Consider the following 24,767-nt stretch of genomic DNA (forward strand, 5'->3'; position numbering starts at 1 on the left):
ATTTCTATATTAATTTTTAAATGATGCTCCTATGTTTCAACGAGCCGGTTCACATTCAATGACATGTTTGGCCAATATTTGTGTTTTTGCAAAGCTCCATCGTGAATATTAGATTAGATCCATCCCTCTCCCTTTAGATCCCTCATCTATAGAAATTCTTTAAATATTTATGTAGCTTTGTGCAAAGCCTCAAAAGTTTTAAAAACCCAGAGGCTAAAGTAAACTGATATGCTGTCAGTTTTTGATATTACTACAGTCATATTATACAATGGATAGATTGAGCTTTTTGATCAAGCACAAATACGACAGAGAGATTATTGACAGAGGCATCCCAAGTTAACGTCTATTTGCTCCTCACAGCCAGCTAATATTGAAGTTACAAAGACTATTACAGCAAAAAAGAAATCACTATAATGCCGTATTACAACACGCATACAAAGACATCTGTCAGTCTGTTTTTTTCTTTTCTTTACGTGGGTTGACTAACAAATTACTGTAACACAGTTAGTTGCGTATGAAATTCAGTCTCTGATACAGACTTTTTTTCCTTTTCACTAAGGGGTTGGATAAAAATGTGTTTAGGAGGGGCAGCTTTTGGTGGTCAAATCACAACAGGGTGAAAAGTTTCCACGGAGCTAATCCTGTGATTGATGTGGTTCCGTTAGGGAGGACCTCAGGACCTGTGAGTGGCAGGGATGTGGCACGGTATGACGTCTGTGTCACAGTCGTACCTCAGGTAACAGTAACTGACAAGTCGTAGAGGCCAAAACAAAAAAACAACAGGCAAGCAAAAAGAGTGATAACAAACACTAAGCTGACTGCCATCTTCTAATAATGCAAACTGGTATAGTTTACAAATACCAAACGTTAAAGTGGTGTAAATCCTGCTCTAAACTGACATTGATCCTCTTTCTATCAGACACAATCTTACATATAGTCAGGTTAGAGAATTAGATAAACCATAGATCCCATGAAACAGAAGACAATTTCTTTCAAGACAGTGCCCTGGAGTTTCACTGGTCATTTCATAATGCTTCTTTTAATTTTGTCCTTACATTGACGTATGGTACCTTTGTAAATGTTATAACTTTGCATTTTCATGATAATTTTTAATGTCATTGAAGCTCTTATTGATTTTCAGTAGATTTGGAAGGTATTACAACAAGTGTCGAGGACCTAACAAACACAACATTCTGTTGTTTATGCAGGACCCTAAATGCAGATGTTTCTGTAAAACACATCCAGTAGACAGATGCCTAATAAATATCCTATAGCAAAGTTTAGGGAGAGTGAAAGCACAGTGATGAACAAAGGAGACTTATCGTGGGATGTACTTTTTAGATGTCCAACTGAAGGTTAATGGACAAGCTATCAATGTGTGTGAATATGGAACTTAAAACAGCCTTGCTAAGGCTGTTGACAGAAAGGGATAGAGCAGAATCTTCTTGAGGAAGCTTAGGTCCTTCAGCATTTGCCGGAAGATGTTGCATATCTTCTCGTCCGATATTGGAAAGTACATTTTTAATCTTTTTTTTTTGCACTCCGTGTAGGGGCAGCAGCAGCATCAGAGCCAGTAACTCAAAATAACTGAACAAACTGAACATGAGGGCTAGCTGAGCTGGGTACTGCCCTAATGTACTTATACTGACTGGAAAGAAAAATGTTGCAGAAACTGCTTAATATAATGGACAATAGAGCACACCCTCTATAATACACACTGATTAAACAATAGAGTATCCTCTGTCAAAGGTTTCTGCTGCTCTGTTGCAATAGGGACCTATCCAGATGATTCCTTCTCTCGCAACAGCCTTACATAATGACTCTGTTAGGGCTGCTCAATGATAGCTGACTAGGCCTTTGTTTGTGAGAAAATCAGTTAAGTTTTCATTATGTTATGATGAATTCCATTTGAACTTGTTCCCTGTTAAAAGATAAAAATAAATTAATAGACTGGAATGCCCCCAAAGTTGAGCTTTTGAATCAAAAAGTGTCACCAACTCCAACTTCAAAATCCAGCATGGCTGCCCTGCCCCACCAAAAGGTGGTATGAGGTAGGTAGTCATTTTGGTCAGTTTGGTTCCCATTAAATCAGTTGCACACATAGTACTGTCCAGCCTCTGTCAGCAAATATGTTGATTTGGTGTTTGTGTGTAGGAAATATAAGATAATGTGTTTTTAATTCATTTTGATTTAAGCTTGTATTGCAGGTAACATGCAGCCTGCATACTTTCAGTAGGAACATGGTCAGCTTCCGTGTGACGTCATTCCCAGCTAATAGTCTCATTTCTGAAGTAAAAGGAATGCAACATTACTTTCGTTTTGTTGGTTTTTGTTATTACATTAGAAGTGACAGAATTGTTTAAAAAAAAAAACAGACTACAGTTGAGTAGTCATCCACTGTGTTTTTTTAACAAGTCAGGTGCCATTGATTTTGGAGTGCTCTTTCATTATAATTATGGCTAGGCGCTAATACATCATTTTAGAGCTTGAAGCAGAAAGGTGCAGAACAGGGACTCCCTTGCACAGATAATGATTAACGTTTGATCAAAATATTGGAACACTTCCAGTAGGTGCTTTTCTTTGAAGAAAAAAAAGGTTCTAAATGGGTCTAAACAAATAACTAATCCTGATACAAAGAATGGCATCGGCTCGAATAAAACTGTAATAACCTTTGTAATAATAAAGTTATGATGCAACAGTTACAAAGTATGACAAAATAGCAACATTTTTTTCCTTTCTTTTATTTTTTTCATCTTCATCTCTTGACCTTTATCTCTTTCTCACACTCGCATTGTCAGCATGAAAGATTCCCCACTCATTCTGCATGTAATGCAAGAACTCCACAAGGGGATTAAACTAATAATCATCCTTCTAGTTGCTTTGGCCTAGGGAGGCTGCAAATTACTGCAGTCACCATTTGGGACGCCTGTCATGCCAACAGTAGATGAGACATTTGGGAGCAGCAGGATTACAGGAGAGAGGAATGCGACAAGGCAGGGGCAAATGACAATCAATAATTCCTGCCAGCTACCTTTATGTACATGGCCACTAACACACACCATTATGCCGTCAACCACAGTACCTGACGTAATTGATTTTGGCTGATCTAAGTGCATGGGATCGTGTGTATATATCTTTGGGGAAAGCGGCAGAAGATGGAGAGAAAAAGAGTGGAAATCAGTATGTGAAGAAGCATTCCAGATATATATGACAACAGCAGCATGACAGATCTAGAGTTGTGATCTTCGAAATGTTTACTTTTTCATTTGAGAAACCGTAAAGCCTTAAAACATGGAAATTTTAGTTTGTATTGCAGTATATTAAACAGTTTGAAATTTTGCTATAAATAGACTTTGCAGTTACAGTTATTTAGATTTAATCAATAAATGATATACTTGAAGTTTTTTTTTTTTTTATTCTAATTAATTTACTGTATTTATTGAAAAAGAATGATTTCTTTACCTTAATTTTAGTTTTTTCAGATCAAGATTATCATTCAGTTTTTAATGCCTAAATGATTTAGAAATAATGAGATGTTAAGATTTAAAGCTGTCATGCCACACTGACATGCATGTTGTCCTACAAAACAAATAACGATCTGATCTATTAAAAGACAGAAGTTCAGAAGCTAACAAAGGTTAGATTTACGATCTATTTCGTAAGAGATGAAAAATATCCTTAAACCCCTGTTGAGATCTGGAAGAGGATCAATGTAACCAGGCCATTGGCTTTTATGACATGGCAGGTTTTTTTTCTTTTATACTTCATTCGCTCTCACTCATCTTTCCCTGACTCGCTTTCTCCCCCACCTCTCTCCTGGGGCATTTATGTGGATGAGAGGGAAATGAATCACATTTGAAGTAGTGAAGAAATAACTTTTCATGTGAAAACACCTCAGCTTTTATGGCTTCACTAAATGATCCATAATGCGGGAAGGGAGCACTCAGTCCTGCAGATTAAGGCGGGTCGAGGCAGAAGAGAGGCTCAGTGTTGTAGCCGTTATGCCCCTCCGCTGAAGCCCGCACCCGTACAGCACCAGCTGAGATGGGCACAAATCTTTTTTACGAGGCTGCCTCTTAAATAGCTGTCAGTCTAGTGTCTCACACGTGGCACACTCCTCCAGCTCCCCTCACAGTAATTGAACCATCTCTCCCAGAGTGCTGAAATAGTGTGGGAAGCCATTCCGACAGCCTGTGTTGATACCATTAAACCAAACTCATGCATAAATCTATCTATATAGCATTGTCACCAGCCCCCAACTTAATCCTCCACGCCCCAGATTTAACGTCTTTCTCACTCCATTTCACCAGATATGGTTCTATGGTTAGCTTTCATCAAAATGTTATTTACATTATCCTCCAAGGGATATTGTTTACTTCTTATAAATAATTTGAAATATAGGACAAGTTGTGCTTTTTGTGCTTTCTACCAAACGTTGTTAAACCTATGACAGAAGCATGCTGTATTCCAGTAACAAACAACCGTATAAATATAAAGGAAGTTTAAAAAATGCTGGTCACCAGAAATAGTGTACCTGTAGACTTATTTATGTTTTTACAGTAATACCACCTACCCTGAAGTTTTAAAGTACCTAAATTAAAATGATAGAATTACAGAAATATCAACAAATAAAGATTGAAAATATTGATACATGGCTGTTTTGCAACCCCAAGTACTTATCGATTTTTTTAAGAAGATTTGATAAATAAGCCCTCATTGTTTGAGTTGCACAGCAGTGAGACAGTGTGACTCTGTCTAGTCTTACAAAGAGTACAAGTCACTGTATGAAACATCGCTACACACTGTTGCTTTTGTGAATGGTAAAAAAAAATTTAGAATTAAAAAAAAAACTCTTGAAAAAAAAAGTGTATATATATATATATATTCAAAAATATAATTGTCTTTTGCGCAATTTCATATTCTTGAAAAAAACAGTTGTTACATGTAAAAAATGAAGACAGCAGTGTTTTTTTTAATAGTGCTTAGAATAAGGGTGCCACTGCAGTGGTTAGCATTGTCACCACAAAGCAAGAAGGTTTGTGGTATGAATCTCTGCTGGCACCTTTCTCTGCTTTGGTTTCCTTCTGCAGTCCAAAGAAACCTACTAAGTAAGACCAACCGGCTGTTCTGATTGTACTGTAAGTGTGAGGGTGCATATATCTGCAGACTACATTCTTAAGCTTCATGCCACTACATAATTGCAACGACTGACACGAGATGACTCAGAATTTTCTAAAACTAAAGAGATGTAGTGGGCGTTTAAAGAAAGTTTGGTTTTGTAATGTTATTATGGTTATCATGTGTTCTGTTCATCAAGCCCAGTGCGGTCAGACATTTCATGACTTTGTTGACTTTGTTGTCATACAACCAACACTGATGTCAGGATGTGATACATACTCATTCTTCCACATGTATAGAGAAAGTTAACACAATCAAACACTGGGTCTCATCAAAATTATTTATTTAGAAATGTTAAGCTGTGGTTACCAAACAACTGGAGCAATATCACAGCTTAAATTTGAATATTACACCCAATGCCACCAGCAGTGTTGTTGTGTTGATATGTAGAGAATATGAAGAAGAATATTGCATTTTTTATTGTGATTAGACCAGACTACAGAAACACAGCCCAACCAAATGTGCCCACAAGGAGAGGAAAAAAACGGTATATTTTTGTAATTAAAATCATGATTGCTTCAGTGCTAGCTGTCTCATCTGAGAGAAATTTGTGATTTCAGTGTTATTGAGAAAATAATTTCTTTGGATAATGACTATTCGAAACCTCTGTCCAGTAGACATACTTTTCATGTCAGTGCTATATATGCGTAATTTATTAAATAATTGAATTCTTACAACTCTATCCACTCTGAAATCTGCTTAAGTGACACCGACAGATACTGTTGGTAATGACTCTAAGTAATTATTTCTCCCAACTGAAAAACTCTTGCAAGCTGAAACCTAAATAAGGATCCCAGTGCCTCACTTTTCTGCTTAATATAAACACAATAAAGAAGCATTTGCATTTATATAGTTATTCAAAAACCAACTGACACTGCTGCCAGCAGTATTCAGAAACAGCTGAGCGTCAAACTGATTGTTACCTGAGGAAAATTAAGATAAGGGAGTAATCCCATGGAAGAAAATGGCTTTGTTGGACCCACAGCAGCAGGGCCAACCGGGTAAGCAGAATTAACAAACCCCCATGTCTGTCGAGTGTAATGAAAATGCCTATCCTCTTTACATTCTCCTGTTTTCAAAAAGAATGATATCTCACTCATTCCTCAACTGGAATGCAGCATATTTTGATCCTCCATGGATCAAACTGATGTATACTTTTGCATATTTGAAATGGGCAATGACTGTGTGATACGTTTCAGAATATGAATTACAAAGTCACTCCAATCGAGTTTATGTGCAATATTTTATATTCACTTGGAGCCACAATGCATACAAATCCAGATTTAACTGAAACCCTCATAACGTAGTTGACAGTAGCAAAATTCAAGATTGTTTGTATGGCAAAAAGTGCAAAGTGGCCGATTCCTATACACATACAAAAAGAATAAAAGAATGCTCTAGGTGACAGTGGCAGAGCAATAATCTGAGCCATCTGATGTAATGGCTTTCTAAATTTAATGATAAGCTGCTGGCCTCGCAAACCCCCACCCCCAGGATCGCTATTCATTGACAGGAACAAACAGCACTCTGACACTTACCGTTAGTTAGCCTCATTAGCATACAGTCATTATGTAGCTGGACAGTAGCATGACAGGGCTCTGAGAGGAGCTACACTGGTGACCTTTAGTGGACAGCACCAGCTGTCAGTAATTACCATAGCATAGGCCAGAGTGATAGAGACAAAGACTGACTCCTTGTCCTTGAGGACCTGTGGCACATTGGAACATCTTCCTTTGTATCTTCCTTTTTAAATACGTGAGAGTATTTATAGAGAAAAAATAAATGCCCCGAAATCGGAGAGAAATCGGAGGGAAACATGCACTTGTTTCTTCGCTTTATAATTAGGAATCTTAAGTTTTACAGGCTCTTGGCTAAGCTTTAACTTAAATGTATGACTAAATGGGGAGATGTGCACGTGTATTTGCTGCCTGAGGCTTGTGTATGCATACTGTTGACAAATATATCCCACCAAGTGGGAAATAATGACTTTGACCCTGTTGCTCTTGACGACCCTCCACCCTTTAAAGATTTCTTGTGAAAATTTCTCTTTTCTCTGTATTCATTGGCTGTAATTACATTTAATTGTTTGTTGAATATTTTTGTAGTTTTTAGCAGTCTTTGAGGATGTAATGTTGTTTGTACAACTCCATGTTTCCTTTCATCTGTGAGAACATCTGTGCAAATGACATGCAAAGCAATTCTGATCACTGAGTGATCATAGCTTCCTGGTGCCACGGTTTCCTCTACCAAGTATAATCACAGACAAGGATGCACGAATGCAGACGTACGTTTGTGCACAAAATGACACACATGACTCCTATCATACTTTTCACCTTACCTCATTAATTCGATGCATTCTCAAAGCCTACACATTTGCCGTTTTCCTAACCTTGAAGGTATGCCCTAACCTTGAAATTAATCTGAAGTTAGTTATTGATAGTTATTTCAAAGAAAAAGAAAAAAAGGTTTAATTCTAAAGGTTCATATTTGTCCTCACAAACAGAGACCCAGCACCAGTTTCACACAATCACAAAATCATATTTTAGGATCCCTTGTCCCCTGTGTCCTCCTGGCTCTGAAGTCATTATTACCTTTTGTGACATTATGTTGTGTTTTTCCGGCAGGAACGTCAGTTATGAAGGTAACTGCATCAGATGCTGACGACCCTACGTACGGCAGCAGTGCCAGAGTGGTGTACAGTGTTCTGGATGGAGAAAAGTTTTTCATTGTTGATAAACACACAGGTAAGAAAACACTCTCTGGAACTGCTATTTATTTCCTTTGCTCTGAAGATTTACTTGTGCCCCCTGCTCTTTCAGTGCCACCTCAAGTGATCTACAGTTCAGAGAGAACAGCGCCCAAGATCAATCAAAATTTGTGGCCAGAAATAGAAAATCTATTGGCCAAACACAAGCAATGTTAGACAGTCTTAGCCAGTGACTCCTCACCGCCACTCACAGTACAGTATCGTGTTCCCTTTTGTTTAAGCCAGCAAAGTTGTGATGCCACACTTGTGTTGTGTGCCGCAATCCAGCCAACTGGCAACACAACAATAGCAGAAATGGTTTACTAATGTTATGTACATTTTATCCTAATTTCAGTAGGCTGACTCTAATAACAGCATACAAGTAACTGTTAAAGTCTGCATTATACTGCAACCATATTCAGATATATCTTAAGAACTGTATCCCTTAGCTATACAATGAAAATATTTCCCTACAGGTACCGAGCTTACAGGAGTGAACCTGAACGTCGTTCAGTAGTAGCTTAGCATAGCTGTTGCCTTCGAATGACACCCCTAGGGAAAACACTAAAGTTTTAATGATTCCCTCTTTGGTCTCCACCACTTGATTTGGTCATTCTGGGAGCCTGGATGATAAATGGCTCTGTCTTGGTGGGACAAGCCAGGAGACTCGATGGTTCATTCCAGTTTCTACCCCACGAACCTTATTCCACGCACCCTCCCCTCTCCTGTAGGCAGGCAAGTCCACGGTAATAGGTGTGAGTCAAGAAGGTCAACATAAAGAGGAGACAGAGCAGCTGGGAAATCTGCCTCATTAATATCACTCTCTCTCTCTCCTTGACAACAAACCCAGTAGCAAGTCACTGTTTTTGTCTGATACTTCTGACATATTGCAATCTTCTGTAGATGTACATAAGATTGTAATGTCAAGTCACTAAGGACATGAACATGTGTGTGTTATAATTTGGCAGAACATGTAATGCAATTTAAAGTGACATGGGGTGCTCCTGACTGCCTTGCAGAGCTTCTGAATGCCTTTCATGCAGATGTGTATTCTTTTTTTATGCCACCTCGAACCTTCACAATTATATCACTGCAGCAAGGGGCTGTTGCGTGCTTCTTGAAATACAAAACACTTGTCTGTGATTACACTGACTGCACATTGTTCCATGCTTAGGATTTTTTTTTTTTTTCACAGAGCCAGTTACTTCTACTACCTACTTCCAAAACACACAAGCAACGAACGAAGGGGTCTTCCATATTTTCAAAGCTCAGAAAAACAAGAAAATAAATTTAAAAAGAACAAAATAGCTTCTGTGCATGTATACTGTTTTAAGAGAAGTGATTGCATCATTCACTTGGTTTTGTCCATGGGACATTTGTCCACTGCAATGTCAGCGCACAATGGCATCACCTGTGAAAGTTCAGCAATACACAATGTATGGATCACTGGCTTCACACAGTGGCAGAAGAAATGAAACTCTGATTGTCAGAAAAAGCAAGCCGATACCTCAGAGTACTCAAACACATGTTTGAACACAGTAGAATTAGACATACCTCACCTTTCATTATTGAAACAGAAAGAACATTGATATGGTAAAGATACAAAAATGGAATGTTAGGATTAATTATTAATACTGCATTAACACTACAACTCTCCATGTCAGTGTTGATATACATGTTCTTAGTGGAACTGTTGAGCCTATGTTAAAAATGCATAGGGATATAAAACACGGATTTAACTGACTGATAACTGATAAATATAGACTATGAAGAATCATCTAACTGCAAAGGTTAAACCATGATTTTGTAGCAGTATACTTATTGCAGATTAAGGCTTCACTTTGAAGAGCCTTAATTCAGATGCATCCCCTCTGGCCTCTGGTGGATGAAAGAAGAGCATGTCATTTGTCTCCCCACTTAACTGCACAGCTACATGCACTTTACTTTGGATATTCGTGGAATATGGCCCAAAGTTAAGTGTGACTGAAATCAGTGAGCTGCATAACCAACACAATGTAAACCTTTGGGAGTGAGAAAGCACATAAAGATTGGGAAATGCATCAAAAGATTCTGATATGAAAAATCCCAAAGGGTAAAGTGGAATTATATCAGCACTGCAGAGTAAAGCAGCCAACCGCTGATACTGCTAAACCAAGAAAGGTTGAGAGTACTAATGTAATCCACCCTACTTTCAATTCTGAAAAAAGGATAGAAGAGCATGCTAATACTTGCTAGTCCATGAAACAGTAAAAGTTAAGTGCAACAAAGAGGACACATTAGTTTATTATTTGATTAGTTTTTGTTTGTATTTTTTTTTCCATTTTGATACGATACTGGACAATTTTGAGTTGGAGGTAAATGCGAACCAAACATTGGGATATGTCTGTCAGTGGCTTGTTTTCAGTTTACCATTTTTCCTCTTAACTGTTATCCCATATTATATCACTTACTGTACTGTATGTCCTTTTGTATGCCTTTTGGATATCAAATTCTCCAGCATGAGTGCGGTCACCATGGATAAGTTGTAATGCTGTTTAGGGTGACTGTGGCATGCTTTCAATGTACTATATTATTCATTTTAATACAGCTGAGCCACAAAATGGTGTATGTGCAGAGGGCAAACATGACACAGCCCTCCACTCCAGCCCATTTGAAGAGAAAAAACTGGAAAACGCTGTACTTGAGTCTCCATAGCGCAGTGCTTATCCAAAGCAGATATTCAAACTAAAAGAGGAAAGATCTTTGCAAGCTCTAACACTTTAGTGGCCTCATTTTTGATACTCTTCCTCTTTCTCTGCCTCTTTTATTTAAACTCCTCCCTTTTCTCAATCATTAGGAATCATCATGACAGCAGTGGCAGATTTGGATCGTGAGACACAGGATCGTTATGAGTTGGTCGTCAAGGCAACAGACATGGCAGGACAAATGGGTGGTCTCTCTGGCTCCACCACGGTGACCATAGTGATCACAGACGTTAATGACAACCCACCACGCTTCCCACAGAGTGAGTGTATCCCGCACATTCTCTTACCTTAGACTTAAAAGGAGATGGCGATGTAGGAGGAGAGGTAGAAAGCAGTTGGAAACGACACACTCCCTGCTCTTTAGATGAAGAAATAAGAGCATTGTAAAAGAAACACAGTGTGTCTTTGCTAAACTACAGCCCACTGACACCATCAGGCAGTGGCATGAATGGCTTGCATACAGTCCAAGGAAATCACCTAAATTATATTCATGGGCCATTCATACAAGCAGCCCATAACAACGTAGTTTCTCAAATGTGAAGAACTGATGCGTTTCACTGCACATTTGATCATTATTTTTAAACAAGACTCATAAAAGGTTGAATCAATACAGTTGATTGTAGATTACATTGATCATGGCATCTTTATCTTGGTTTTTTGGCTTAATAGCTCTCATATGGTTTTCAGTGCACACACAATCAGATTCACATCATGCACCCAAAATTACAGTCAATCTCACTTTACCACACAGGCACAGTTCATAGTCTCACACATTCTTCTTTAAAAGAAACAGATGAAGACTTTGGACATTGTCCAAGTACATTTTATGTGCTTATGGTTTTACACCTTTTTAAAGTTATAATTCTCTAATATATGATATCATATCATGCTAAATGTTAAACCTACAAAAACAATTAGATGTAATTGGCCTTCTTCCCTCCATTTAAGCCTTTTATTCTTTTATTTTTTCTGGTTAAACCAATACTAAAGCGCTGTTACTTTTGATAAAGCTAGGGGGAACTGCATCTGACAGTCTAGTTGAGTGTGTGATATGTCCCCACACACCTTTTCATATTTGTGTATGAATCCCTTTATTTTTATCTCAGTAAGTCATATTCACCCAGTCATAGTGATAAACCCTGCAGAATTATAGCAGCACCACCACAGGATACGGGCAATATCTGGAATACAGATCCATAAATCAGTTGCACAGGAGGATGACATATGGTATATGTAAGGACACTGATGTTTTCTCAAAATGTCTCTCCTGGGAACAAAAGTGTTTAATCAACTTGCTAGTTACCTAGATCATAATGATCCTTGGAAGATCTTATACATTCTCCTTGGTCTTTTACAACAAAACATCAGGTTTAGGATTTAAGATTTTAAATGCAACATTTTATGATATTGAACATCTTGTACTATAACAGGGATACATTTCAAATCCAGTGGCATATATGAAGTCATGTTAATGTAAATCCAGTTAAATTTATTTCTAAAGTAAAAAAAAAAAAAAAAAACTTCTATCGACCAAGGTGCTCTTCATTTATGTATACACATCACCTTTTTCTCTCTTTTCCTTTGCTGGTGTTCCTCATCTTCTCCTGTATGCAACATTTGCCTCCCATCTCCTTTTGCTCTCTCTGTGATGCTTTATACAAATTCATCTATACACCTTGGTTGAACTTTCTATGCTTTTTTCCCCTGGGGCCACCTTTACTATTCACCAGAGATGTACCAGTTTTCTGTGTCAGAGGGAGCTGCTGTGGGGACACCAGTCGGATGTGTTATTGCAACAGATGCAGACATGGGAGAGAACACAGACATGAGCTATCTGATCAAAGAGGGAGGGGAGTTCTTCAAGGTCACCACAGACGCAGAGACACAGGAAGCTGTTGTCTCCATCAAGAAGGTACAATTAAATTAAAGCAACGCTGCAGTGCTGTGTTTGTTTTCTGAGAACTAATATGGATTTTTTCTTGGCAAATACAAGCAATTATATAAAAACTTTGAGAAAGCATAGTTTGTCAGTGAACAAAAAGAATTTGGGATTAATGTATTTTCTTGAAAGGCAAATCAATGATGGAATTGTTTCACAGTATAAAGTTTTATACACAACAAAACATTTTTCTGCTGAGGAACCTCATGTCAACTGTGAGGGATATTTTGAATTGGCTTTGCTTTGCTGCCTCAAATACTGGGCAGCTTGATGATATTCTTTCTTGTGTGACAAATTATGTCAAATCTACATGGAGATAATATTGAGTCATCTGCAAGTGGATCTTTCAGTTTGGTAACAATAATCAAATTGACTAACGAATATCTCTGAAGAAACTGAGTGTACTGACCTAAGTTAGGATTTGAATTCCATTAATAAAAGAATATTGCAATATCCATTGGGTGTCCCTATGTCATGACTTGAAAAAGTACTTTGTAAGTTGTATCTAGATGGTAGCCATATACGGTAAATATTATCCAGTTTTTAACTTGATTTCTAAGAACTGTTTTATGCTTTCTCCGTCATACATCCTCAGGCCAATATTGATATTGTGTAGCCTCCAGCACCTTAAGCAATTGAAAATGATTGGAATTCAACTAGTCAGAAATCAACAAGTGAGTTGGTTACATTTCCTTTCCAGAAACTGACTGAGAGAGATGATTGAAGTAAAAAAAAAAAAGGGTTAATCATTTCGCTGCCAGTTGTGATTGCATACTGGTTACATTATGACTGCTGTGATACCCTGAAAGAAACTATCACCTCAGAGGAAGACATAGACCCTGTCAATACTTTGCATTAAAATGCATCTTGGGCGCTCCATCTTGTGTGATCCCATCACAAGTCGACAGCTCTAGGTGCGTAACTTGGCATTCATATGCATCTCAATTGGTGTCTTGAGTGATCGCTTAAAATCCATTTTACTTCCACATTATGAATAAACTATAGCTTATATAATTTATCTTATGTAATCCGTGATCCTGCACAACTCTAATTCTGCAAAAATGCATCTGAATGTACCTTCAGAGTTTGATGCCAAAACCGACTAATGACCTACAAGAGTGACCTAAACTGAGACTAAACACACAGTTACTCACTTTAAAGTGTTTGCCTGGGGAATTGGCTAACAGCCTAATTTAAAACAGAAGACTACTGATGGTATGACTACCCAACACAGTACAGGACTGCTGATAAATGTGATTTTTTTATTTAACCAGCTGGAGGTGCTGAGTAGTAGTTCTTACATTTGGCTGAGAAACTGAATCATCGAACACCTCTGAACGTGCTCTGAGCAATCAGATCTTGTATCCTTACTTTATCTTGGGTACTCAGACCTGCCCATGTGCATTTTGATCACCCAAGATTCCTGTTAAAGTAATACTATGTAACATTTCTACCTTAAAATAACAGCTTGAAAAAAATTGTGCGGTTAGAATGAGTTTTAATATTACGATTGGCCTGTCTCCTATGCCCTTCGGGGGTCTAAGTTGGAATAACTACGCTATGTAACTTTGCTGGACCGGCCCGGGAGCGGCCCGGGAGCTGAGCGAAAGTACTTCGACTTGCTTTCTGGCACACCTACCGCAAAAACAAATAGACCCCTCTCACGCTCCCAGGTACATTTGATTACTCTTACCTTCTCGGTCGACATAGCTTGCACCTTCTGACTCCTCGCCGGTTCGTCAACAAACGTGAAACGTGAAAGCGAAAGGGTGTTGTATTTACGACAGTGTAACCGTACATTACCTCCAAGCCTGTAGGGGGAGCTCCATAATGGGCTTTTTGAGAAGTTACATTCTATTACTTTAATGCTACATGTGTTCTGCAGCACCGACTCATTGCTGCCGCTGATGGCTGGAATCTAAATTGCATCTTTGCTGATGTTGTGTCTTTCTATTTTAGCCTCTTGAAATCAGTGTCCCTACTGTGCCCGCTGTCATTTTTTATAAGGAATGATTAAAGTGTGGACGTGTTAATTTAGGATCCTGTTTGTTTCTTTTTCAGCCATTGGACTTCGAAAGCAAGCGGACACATAATGTTGTTGTAGAAGCAGTAAATAAGCATGTTGATCCTCGCTTTGTGGACCTGGGGTCTTTCCGAGACCAGACCATTGTCCGGGTGAGCGTTTCGGACATAGATGAGCCACCCATTTTTCAACCAGCAGGTGGCACTAACATGGAAGTCCAGGAGGATGCCAAAGTGGGGGCCCTGGTTGGAGTAGTCACAGCCAGAGATCCAGATGTGAAGAATAAACCTGTTAGGTATGAACTGAAAAGACTGATTTTACCAAAAATAATGATGCATTATATTGAATTATAAAAAAATGATTTTGCATATGTTATGAAAACTGTAGAATCTACATCACACACGTGCCTCATTTGAAAAATGGTTGAAACAATTATATGAACCATTGCATTGAGTGAGAAGCTTTTTAGGTTGGAGCTTTCTAAAAGCCAGTAAGTTCTCAAAGATCTATGAAGTTTACACGTTCATGCCCTAATTTTTTAGAAACTGTAATCACAATCATCATCCACACTGGGAACCAGATCAGTGCTATTCAAAATTTACACCAAACATGACAGCACTGAAGCTGTAATGGAGCATTATGTTTGATTTGGTTTGATAGTGCCATTCAGCTTGGATAAGGCAGCAATGATTTGGTGGTTTTAACGACATAAAATACAAAAAAATGGTAAATAAAATCTACTATTAAACCACAAAGAAAACAAAACATAAAATACTCCTTTTTGCAACAGCAGGTAGCCTTAGAAAATATATCAGAACACCTAAACACATATCAAATAATGAAAATAGAATATTGTTGCTGAAGTTATACTCGCATCACATTGAAAAACAAACGTTTGTATTGGAGTGACTCTCATTTTATATTGTTTTACACTAGTCTGCAAGAATTGTGTTGCTTTACTTTTAAAGAACACCTTTTCAGGCTAGAAAATGCTATTTCAAAGAACTATAACTCACTTGCTGAAGAAACTGTAGATACACATGTAGCTGATGGGGAAATCTTCTCTTTACAATTCCTTTTGAAGATTGAGTAAAAGCCCCAAGAACAATGCATTTGGTACAATTGATAAACATGTTTAGATTGTCTATGTTTTTCTCCCAGATCACTGTGTGTGATAAAATAATATCATCTGGTAATCTTCTGTATCAAGGTCTTTGCTTTATATGTCCTCAGAAGAGCAGTGTGAAGGGGGGAAATGTAGATAAGGGCCATGACAGTCTCACTGACTGAGTATACTCCAACACACGGAGGGCCTGTGAAAATTACCTAAATTAAAAATGTATGAGACTCAGGGTTCCAGGTGTAATAAAGCACAACACAATGGCAGTGCTGTCGTTCACTGCTGCCTTGGCAGCCTGCAGCTGAAGCTATGTGGGTGATACATGTGCAAGCATATATGAGTACGTCTGTGTTTTTATGTGTGACGATGTGTTTGAGTGAAGAAATGGGAGAGTGCGGGAAAGCAAAAAAAGAAGTTGGCCAGGAGACACCCACAGATGTTGGCAAAGTGTAAAGCTCATGCTCTCTGGAATAAGTCAGCACACCCTCTTTAACCTCTGTATAATGATGCACCTTTAATGCAGAGAATTTTCTGTAAACAAGCAGGAAATGTGAATCTGATACTCAACTTGACTCTGACAGCAAGCAGCAAATTGCAATAGGAACGAATTTTGTACATACGATACCTTTCCTTATGTACAGTTTTGAGGACATTTAATTTTGTAACAATTCTCACATATCTTCAGTAAAAATTCTTTTCTTTTAACATTTGTCTGCTATAATATACTTTACAATGCTTTGTAATGCAACCCAACAAACTAGTTTTGATGAACACAATGCAAATTCCAATCTTTAGTAATATCTATTATTATAGGGATTTTGAAACTGTGACGGGACACATTTTTTGTATTTTTTGTAGATTGCATTAGGGTTAGGGTTACGTATCAAAGCCAATGATTTATTTTTGTCTTTTTTCCTTTTTTCTGTTGGATTTTTAGTGATAAAGGGAACTGAAAACGTCCAACTCTTTGAAAACATAATATGATCCAAAGCTTAATATTTTTGGGATTGCAGTTTCTGGATGTGAAGAATGGAATGAAAAGTAAAGGAAGGAGTAACCATTTTAAAACTATACTGTTTTACAAGTGAATGATTAATGCTCTAATTTCTATTCCACAACAGTTTAATATGACATGGTTGGACATCGTTTACATCTAACCATCATTTCCATGAGACTACAAGGATACTGGTTGACATGTTTGTCAGAAAGGACAAGAGCTGATAGAGTCCATGGTTCTTTATGGTTTATGCGGGCATGAGAAAGCCAGCTGCATATGTGAGCAAGAGTTAGTGTGTGTGTGTGTGTGTGTGTGTGTGTGTGTGTGTGTGTGTTTTGAGAGACGGTAACTAAAAACAAAGAAACTTTTCAGCAGATTTTTGTTGACACCAATCTTTTGAGAGTACCCAGAACCCCAAAAGAGGAAAGATCCATTTATCATTTACCTAGAGTGCACAAAGAACGTTTTATGTTTGTTTGTATTTTTTCCAACTCAGGAAGGGTATCTATATTGCTTCACTCAACGACAAAAAAATAGCAGTATTAGGGTCACTGGATCTGTAGCAAGTGTCCTATTGCTGTTTTATTTTCTCCAGGGACCCATTTCTCTATATGTAGATTTATATTTTAGCTTAGTTGTTGACTGTCTGACATGGTCCTAGATTTGTTGGTTCTTGAAAACATTTTGGTCACCAGAACATTATCATAGCAACATATCTATTAGGTCAAGTCTATTTGTGAGCAGGTTTATTTATTGTAAATAAGATCAGCTGAGCAAGGCCTGTTTTTACACAAAGTATTGGTGTATTGATCATTCTCCCATTTATTAAGTCAGGTAAATTGAACTTGTTAAATTTAAAACCTTTTTTATAATAGAGTCCTCTTCCAAAATGGGTCGTAATTCAGAATTAAGGTCACATGAAATAATAATTTCATCCCTTCGGTCCCTTTGGTCGTAGAGTTGCTTATCATGGTTTCTGGCCCAGATTCCCTGGTCAGTGAACACAGGAGACTACATTCATTTCATATGGTTGAATTTTGAAAACTAATCAAATTCTGAAGTGGATTTGAAGAACCAGACAAAGATAGATAAATAGACATTTATTGTTTCACTTTCTTTCTTTTTTTTAATTTTGTTTTTATTTTCTGCCAGGTTCTCCATTGATCGGACAACAGACCAGGACATGATCTTCCACATTGATCCTGACTCGGGTGCGATCACATTGGGAAAAAATTTGGACCGTGAGACTGCAGGCTGGCACAATATAACTGTGAAGGCTGTAGAAGCAGGTACATTCGTTCCTATTTTAAAATGAGAAAATTATCTATAAACCACTGGGATTGAGGTATTTATCATTTATCAGCTGTAAACTTTTTTTAATTTCCCAGACATTCTAAAAAAAGCTGAAATACAGTTTTAAGAAGTATGTGCAGTTGTTTCTGCCTGTGGCAATCTGAAACTAAATGAGTTGTTTTAGCCTGACTTGTAAAGAGTACCATGTCAAAACACATTGTAGAAGAAAAGCCTTCTTTATAAAACAACTATAATACCAATGCAATTAACAAAAATGTCCTGAGATCTCGTCTTCATAAGAATTCACTTTAACAGTTCCTTGGTACAGTTCCACATATTCTCTTTGTTCTTACTTTGCTGAATGTAAAACGACAGAAAAGAAAAAAAAAGCAACACTATAATGAGTGTCAACCAAAGTTGTAGATATTCAATTGTCTGCACATCTTGTAAATGTGTAAAACACAGGAGAAGAAGAGTTAACAAAAGAAAAAGAGTCCTCACACTTAAGATGTGTTTGCCATTTGCACGACATACTGACTAAAATTGAAACTAAAAGGACTAAGGTCTAATTTTCAAGAACAAGAAAGTTAAACATTGCCTCTCATGACTTGCTAACTTTGTCTGAAATTAGTATCTGCCAGTGATTGAGGCTGTACAATAATCCATTTCCTCCTAGAATCACAGGCGTATCCAGTCACGAGGAATATCTTCATAACAAGGGGGTTATTTCTCCACTTTCTATTTTTTTGTTTTGTTTTTTTGTTTTTTAGCTTTGGGTGTTGGGGGGGCAAAATTGGCCAACTCACCACGAGGGAAGATATGAGGTTACAGAGAGTTCAAACTGTTGTGATCATTGGCTTCCAAGGCTTTTGGCACTAATTCTGCAGCACTCTGTTGTGACTTTAAGCCTGAAAAAAGTCACATCACATTCCTCACATCCACATTCTCTGCATGTTTCATATACAATTTTAATGAAATAACAGACCTTCTTTTAAATAAAAAAAAAATGGATTACATATTGACCATATATTGATTGACCTTAAAAGCAAAACTCCTGGTTACTCATCAAAAACGTCATATGAGCTGGTGGTAGCCATTCATACGAGGTTATTTCTTACCAGTGTGAAAATATAGTCATAATTCCAGTCTTTGAGGTTACAAAAACATAGCTAAATATGAATGAAGAGCATTTTCATCTCACTGAGTCCTTTTGTCATAGCAATGAAAATGAAAAATGTAATAACTTGGGGGAGCAGGGAAGTTATTACTGTGCCATTAGAAGTAAACTTGAAAAAGGAGGAAGACTTGTATTTCTCACTTTTTCAATCTTATACAGATGAAGTGATTTTGGGATTGCAGTGAAAGCAGAGGAGATTGGATTCTGCATCTAACTGGGATTCACCATCACACACAGAGTGAGAAAGAAAACAACACCATAAACAAGGCTTATTCTAAAATGTCTTCATATTTGTTCGTTCGTCATATTTCCACAGACTGTGATTACCCCAATAATCAATACAGCCTAAACTGAATAGTTCGCACTCTTACCCAACACAAACATTAAGACAAAATTAGACTGACTGATTTGTTCCCAGAGTAATTTAGGCTCTTTTGTTCTCCATCTCTTTGTGCTTGGCATTATGTCATTGCCACATTTTAATGTTAATTAAACATTTAAAGCGGCCTCACACCTACCAACATCAGACATAAACACACGCCTGCACTTGAAAGATAAAGCTTCTCATATTGCCATCCGTGGTAACGTACGCACAGACAATGTCATTGGTCAACGCCATCAAAATTCCCACCCAGAATGTTTCTTTATCGCCTCTAAGCGCACATAGTCCCCGGAGCTGTAGACACACAGACAGGAGACTGAAAAAGGAAAGAGAAATACTGACAGAAAGAAAAAATAAGGCCACAAGAGAGATGTTTGTAGAATAGGGGACTGGATGTTTATGCTTATGAAGTGGCAAGCTATGGCATTTTAACAAAGGACTTCATTTTTGTAGTAATTTATTTTCTTTTTGGGCCCTTGTGCCCATTAAAGCTAAAGAGCCACAAGGTCAACTTGTCTGAGGACACTGTTAAACTCAAGTTTTGTGACTAAACCCTTAATTACCCCAGTCCATTAATGACCTTTGAACTGTTGCATTGCATGTCTACCAGTATTGCACAAGTGACAACAGCTCCCTGACAGTTTTTTACTTTCTGTGCCCTGAGATTAACCTCTGCCACAAAAACTAAAAACTCACTAAATGTCAGTTATTGCATTCTGTTTACGTGTGTGGCCTCAGTAAAGATGGTTAGGAAATATACACACAAAAACACACGCTAAAAGTCTTCACACTGTTACTATGAAAGACAATGCAACCCGTCATCTGAGTAGTGCTTGTCTTCCTTCCACAGAGTACTGAGCCTCCTGGGTACAGCAGGAGCATTTAATTCACTGTCACTAACCTGGGAACTCATACTTTCTGGCAGCCTTCTCCATAGAAACGAATCAGGTTAAGTTAGAGTGACATATAATTTTCGAGAACTGATAGCAAGTATGATACGACCGTGCAAAACTGCTTTTTCACTCAGACAGGTAGTTGGATGAAAAAGAGCCTTACCCTGGGGGCAAAAAAGATACTAAACTACCTCAAAGTCTTTATCTTCTGTGCTGTTGCAGGGTAGAGACGTTTTCCACTGCATCCCTTTCCACATTTCCTGTCTGGTAAAGAAACACATTTTGCTTTTGTGCCGTACGAACATCATCGCCAGTAAGTTCGAATGAATCACAGACTTGTTGCAACACACTGAAGGTTGTCTTCTTTCACTCAGGGTTGGGAAATATGAAAGAAAAAATCAAATCAAACCAAATCAAAAGAGCAAGGCAAATTGTAAAACTGTATGTAAAATATGTATGCAACTGCATGTATCAAATTAACCTGCGAGTCCAAATCAAATTAGATTAACTTTCTTAAAAAAGTGGAGAACAAGGCATGTTTTTTTTTTTTGCAAATAATGCACCACAGAGAGTGGTTCTTTTTTTTTTTGTGAGCTCTGTCCAAATATAAAATCACTAACGTGTCCTACAAAGTGTTATTATAATTGGGAAAGACAAGGAGAATATAATGTGCTGGTGGGGGGTCACGTAATTATAAAATCAAACAGTAGCACAGCAGCTAGGCATAGTTTTGTGCTCACAGGGAACTTTCGGCATTCAAGGCCAGGGAATGAAAAGGGGGTTAATTCTGTACTGTATTGTTGCTGTACTGATTGACTGGTGAAGTTGACAGCTGCCACTCCTGACTAGGACAAAAATGTTGTTTTGTAGAAGCCAGGGATTGGTGGGTGGCATTAAACCCTTGACATGAAGTTAGAGATTGCTGGTCAAAATCCTGTCCTGCACAGTGTCCTTCAGCTATTGCTTGCTTTTCTACTTCACTCCAACCCACCGTTGGTTACATTTAGAGTTGTTGTACATGGTTAGGGTTTAGATGTTCAAAAGCGCCTTGATGGGTCAAGAAAACCAGACATTGCCACAGACTGTACAGTTTAATACTTATTGGAAGTGGTTGAAATTATGGGATGCTAGGCTACCGTGAGCAAAACAAGTATCTACCAAAATGTTGTCATCTCATAATTTTATGTTGTGAAACTATTACATTTTTGATTTGTGGACAAACGTCCCATTTCACAATCTGGTCAGACCGGGCTATTTGAGTGCACTTGTATCTCCATTTTATGCTACTGACAAAAAGAAAAGTATTTCCTTCAGCAAAGTAAAACATCAATTTGGCCACAAGCTATAGTGGTATACAGTATAACACCCCAGGCACCCACTTATACACACTCATGCAGGTGTATGCATATGCAAAGACAGACACACCTACTCACATCCTCATATATCCCTCTTGCCAGAAGTAATGTCAGCATAATTCAATGCCTGAGAGAAAGTCCTGCTGTAAAACTCTTGACAGCTGGTGTGTGCTGCACAGATCCAGAGCATGGCAATAATCTGTTGAAATCCTTTTTATTTTTCTCTGTCAAAGACAGATTTAGATCAGGTCCACATGAATAAACTTGTCTCAGTAATTTTTATTTATTTTTTTATTTTTTTAATGGATATTTTTGAGTGGGAAGGGGATGGGCATTTTCAGATTTGTTAATCTGTTTTCAGTTCTGGGAGCTGAAATATAAAATGTGAAATATTTGATGATTGCTGGGTTTTCATTCTGGCACAGCCGGAAGAGCAGTGGAATTAGAACAGAAAGGAGAGAAGAGAAATCTAGCACTGGTGGAACTCATAATGCATTTACGTTCTTGCTGCTCTGGCAAAAAGCAGTCAATTAAAACACTGCATTGATGTGAGGATTATGCTATTAGTTCAGCCCAGAATTCTTATTGGCTGTTGTGCCACTGTTAGAGCTGTGGTGAGACAGTGGGAAAGCGCTTCAGAACCTCTCTGCAAAGGATCAGTGATTTGTTTTGCTTTGCCTCTGTTGTTGGCCAACATTTATCATTGTAGTTTTTGAGACAACGAGTTTGGGTTTATCTCTAACATCAATACCCTGTACACACAGGTGCACAGAACATGGGTGTTTTGATAACCGCTGATTTTTCTATTTCTTTGCAACTATTGTTCATATGTTAACACACATTTGAGCACTGAAACTGAACTTTTTGGAAAAAAAACTTTAAAGGTGAATATTTTCACTCTCACACAGTTTGACTGTGATGTTTATGTGTGCACTGTAAAACTGGGGGTTTGGCTTTCAACATTAGATTTTTGCATGGCTGTTTCCTTGGTTTGACAGCAGGATATTTGCTAAGCTCCCTTTTTGTGTACATGACAATGACAGACCTAGCCAAGATCAGGCTGGTGTTAACCTTACAAACAGGAATTTTTACATGTCTGCACGAAAATGTTCTTGCCGATCATATTGAGGAGCATAAGGCGTTACAATGCATTACAGAGTAAACACAGAACCCAATGCCAACACTGTATGTTTTGGACTTGAGCCAATCCGACCTCGCATGGTTGGGAGTTTTTGCTGATGAATGACAAAATAAGTTTTTGTATGTCCCTGACCTCGCTCTGCATTTGACTGAGCTTCTTCACCTGTAGGTGGAAAGCAAACTGCTATGAGATGACCCGTCAAAAAGTTGCATGTACTGTACTACTTACCTTCACTTGTGAGTTTTTACCATGGGATCGATTTTTTTTTTTGTTGTTGTTGTTATTAGTGCTGTGTAGACATGTTTTTTTTGTTTGTTTGTTAGTTTTTTCCCGGCTAACATAGGAGGGAAAATCTGTTTGCTGCAAATTTTCTACATACCTAGTTGACGGGATAGCAGTTACCATAGCAATGTTTGGAGCAAATACACCCCCAAAATAACATGGTAGTGTTCATAACAACTCTTAGGAACGTCAGAAATAAAAGTGAGAGAGGTGAACTCTTTATTAAGACTGTTTGAGAAGGTTTGAACACATCTCTTAAGACTGCAGTCCTGTTGCAGGGACCTTACTGTAGAAAGGCAAATATCAGAAAGAACAACTGTAATTACTTGCAAACTAACGATTGTATTTTTTTCAAAAAGCATTAGCCAAAGTAACAAATCTCTATTTTAGAGGGCTCTTTTTGTTTACAAAATTGCATGTTTATTTAGAGTGATACATCGGAAAACTATGTGTTTTGATCCAAAGTTTCTGGTCATCCTTCCCTATAATATATAACCTTTAAGATGGTAACAAAAGTTAAAGAGAGTTCAAAAAGTGCTGACTAGTTTTTTGCTAGTTGATATTTAAACTTGTTTGGACATTTCAGAAAAAAGTTTAACAGATGCCATGAAGAACCTTTTGACATGACACCAGTTATAACATCTAGGATTGAAATCAAATCAGGAGGATGTTAAAGGTTACAGTCTACGAGACCCGTTTTTACATCTAATAAGAAGCAACAGTTTTATCTTTTTTAAAATCTTTTTGATGAACAACATTAAAATAGAACTATTCTTTACAAATAGAGGTTAACTTGAATCATAGTTGAGTTTTACATATAAATGCATCCATAGTATGTCTACTTAGCACTCTTTTTTATAAGTGAGTTTACTTTATTGCACTAAATGATCTATAATAGCTGAATTATGACTTAAACTCCTTTAGTGGAATGCTCTTAACTGCATGGATTTTTGTGGATATTTCCAGCTGTGAGTAATTGTAAGTAGCCACATGTTGTTAAAGTTTCTGTGGGGTGCCACTCAAATGTGTTAACTGTGCAATGATAGCTCTGTATGCTGATTTATTCATAGGCTGTATTCTCTAATTAACCGGGGTATCCAAACCAACACTGCAAGCAAGATTACTCATTAAACTCCCACATAATGTTCTCCGTCTCTTTTCTGTTTCTCTCTCAAACTTACATCTTCTCATAGGCCCACATACACTCTAGGCCCTAGGCTCCCTTCTTTACAGTACAGTGTTTTGTGAGCAAAATGGAAACTCCGTCAAATATTATCTTTTGATTAGGAATGGAAATTAAGATTCAAGGAAAAATGTAGCTAATTTGAAGTGGGTTTTGGCTGTACTAATTATAAAATCTTCTTCACTCCTACATTTACATTCTGGCCCATTACAAAAACTGTCATTGTGCTGTTGTACTTCTTGTTTCATCTTGTTAAAAAGAGCAAGAATACTAAAATTAGGGGACTAAATTTGTGATTTTGTCAAAACAATTTA

The 24,767-nt window shown here is 37.7% G+C and overlaps 1 protein-coding gene across 2 annotated transcripts in view; it reads left to right on the forward strand.

Moving 5' to 3' along the window:
• cdh22 (cadherin 22) overlaps positions 1-24,767 on the forward strand; it is a 173,819-nt gene that overhangs the window by 119,353 nt on the left and 29,699 nt on the right. For both annotated transcript variants that reach the window (XM_075461520.1, XM_075461521.1), the window contains exons 5-9: positions 7,803-7,922; positions 10,761-10,928; positions 12,399-12,580; positions 14,669-14,925; positions 17,900-18,036. In XM_075461520.1, the coding sequence (XP_075317635.1) occupies positions 7,803-7,922; positions 10,761-10,928; positions 12,399-12,580; positions 14,669-14,925; positions 17,900-18,036 (864 nt within the window). The remainder of the gene's footprint in view (positions 1-7,802; positions 7,923-10,760; positions 10,929-12,398; positions 12,581-14,668; positions 14,926-17,899; positions 18,037-24,767) is intronic.

This window comes from Odontesthes bonariensis, chromosome 3, assembly GCF_027942865.1.
Source record: "Odontesthes bonariensis isolate fOdoBon6 chromosome 3, fOdoBon6.hap1, whole genome shotgun sequence".
Lineage (NCBI taxonomy): Eukaryota > Metazoa > Chordata > Actinopteri > Atheriniformes > Atherinopsidae > Odontesthes > Odontesthes bonariensis.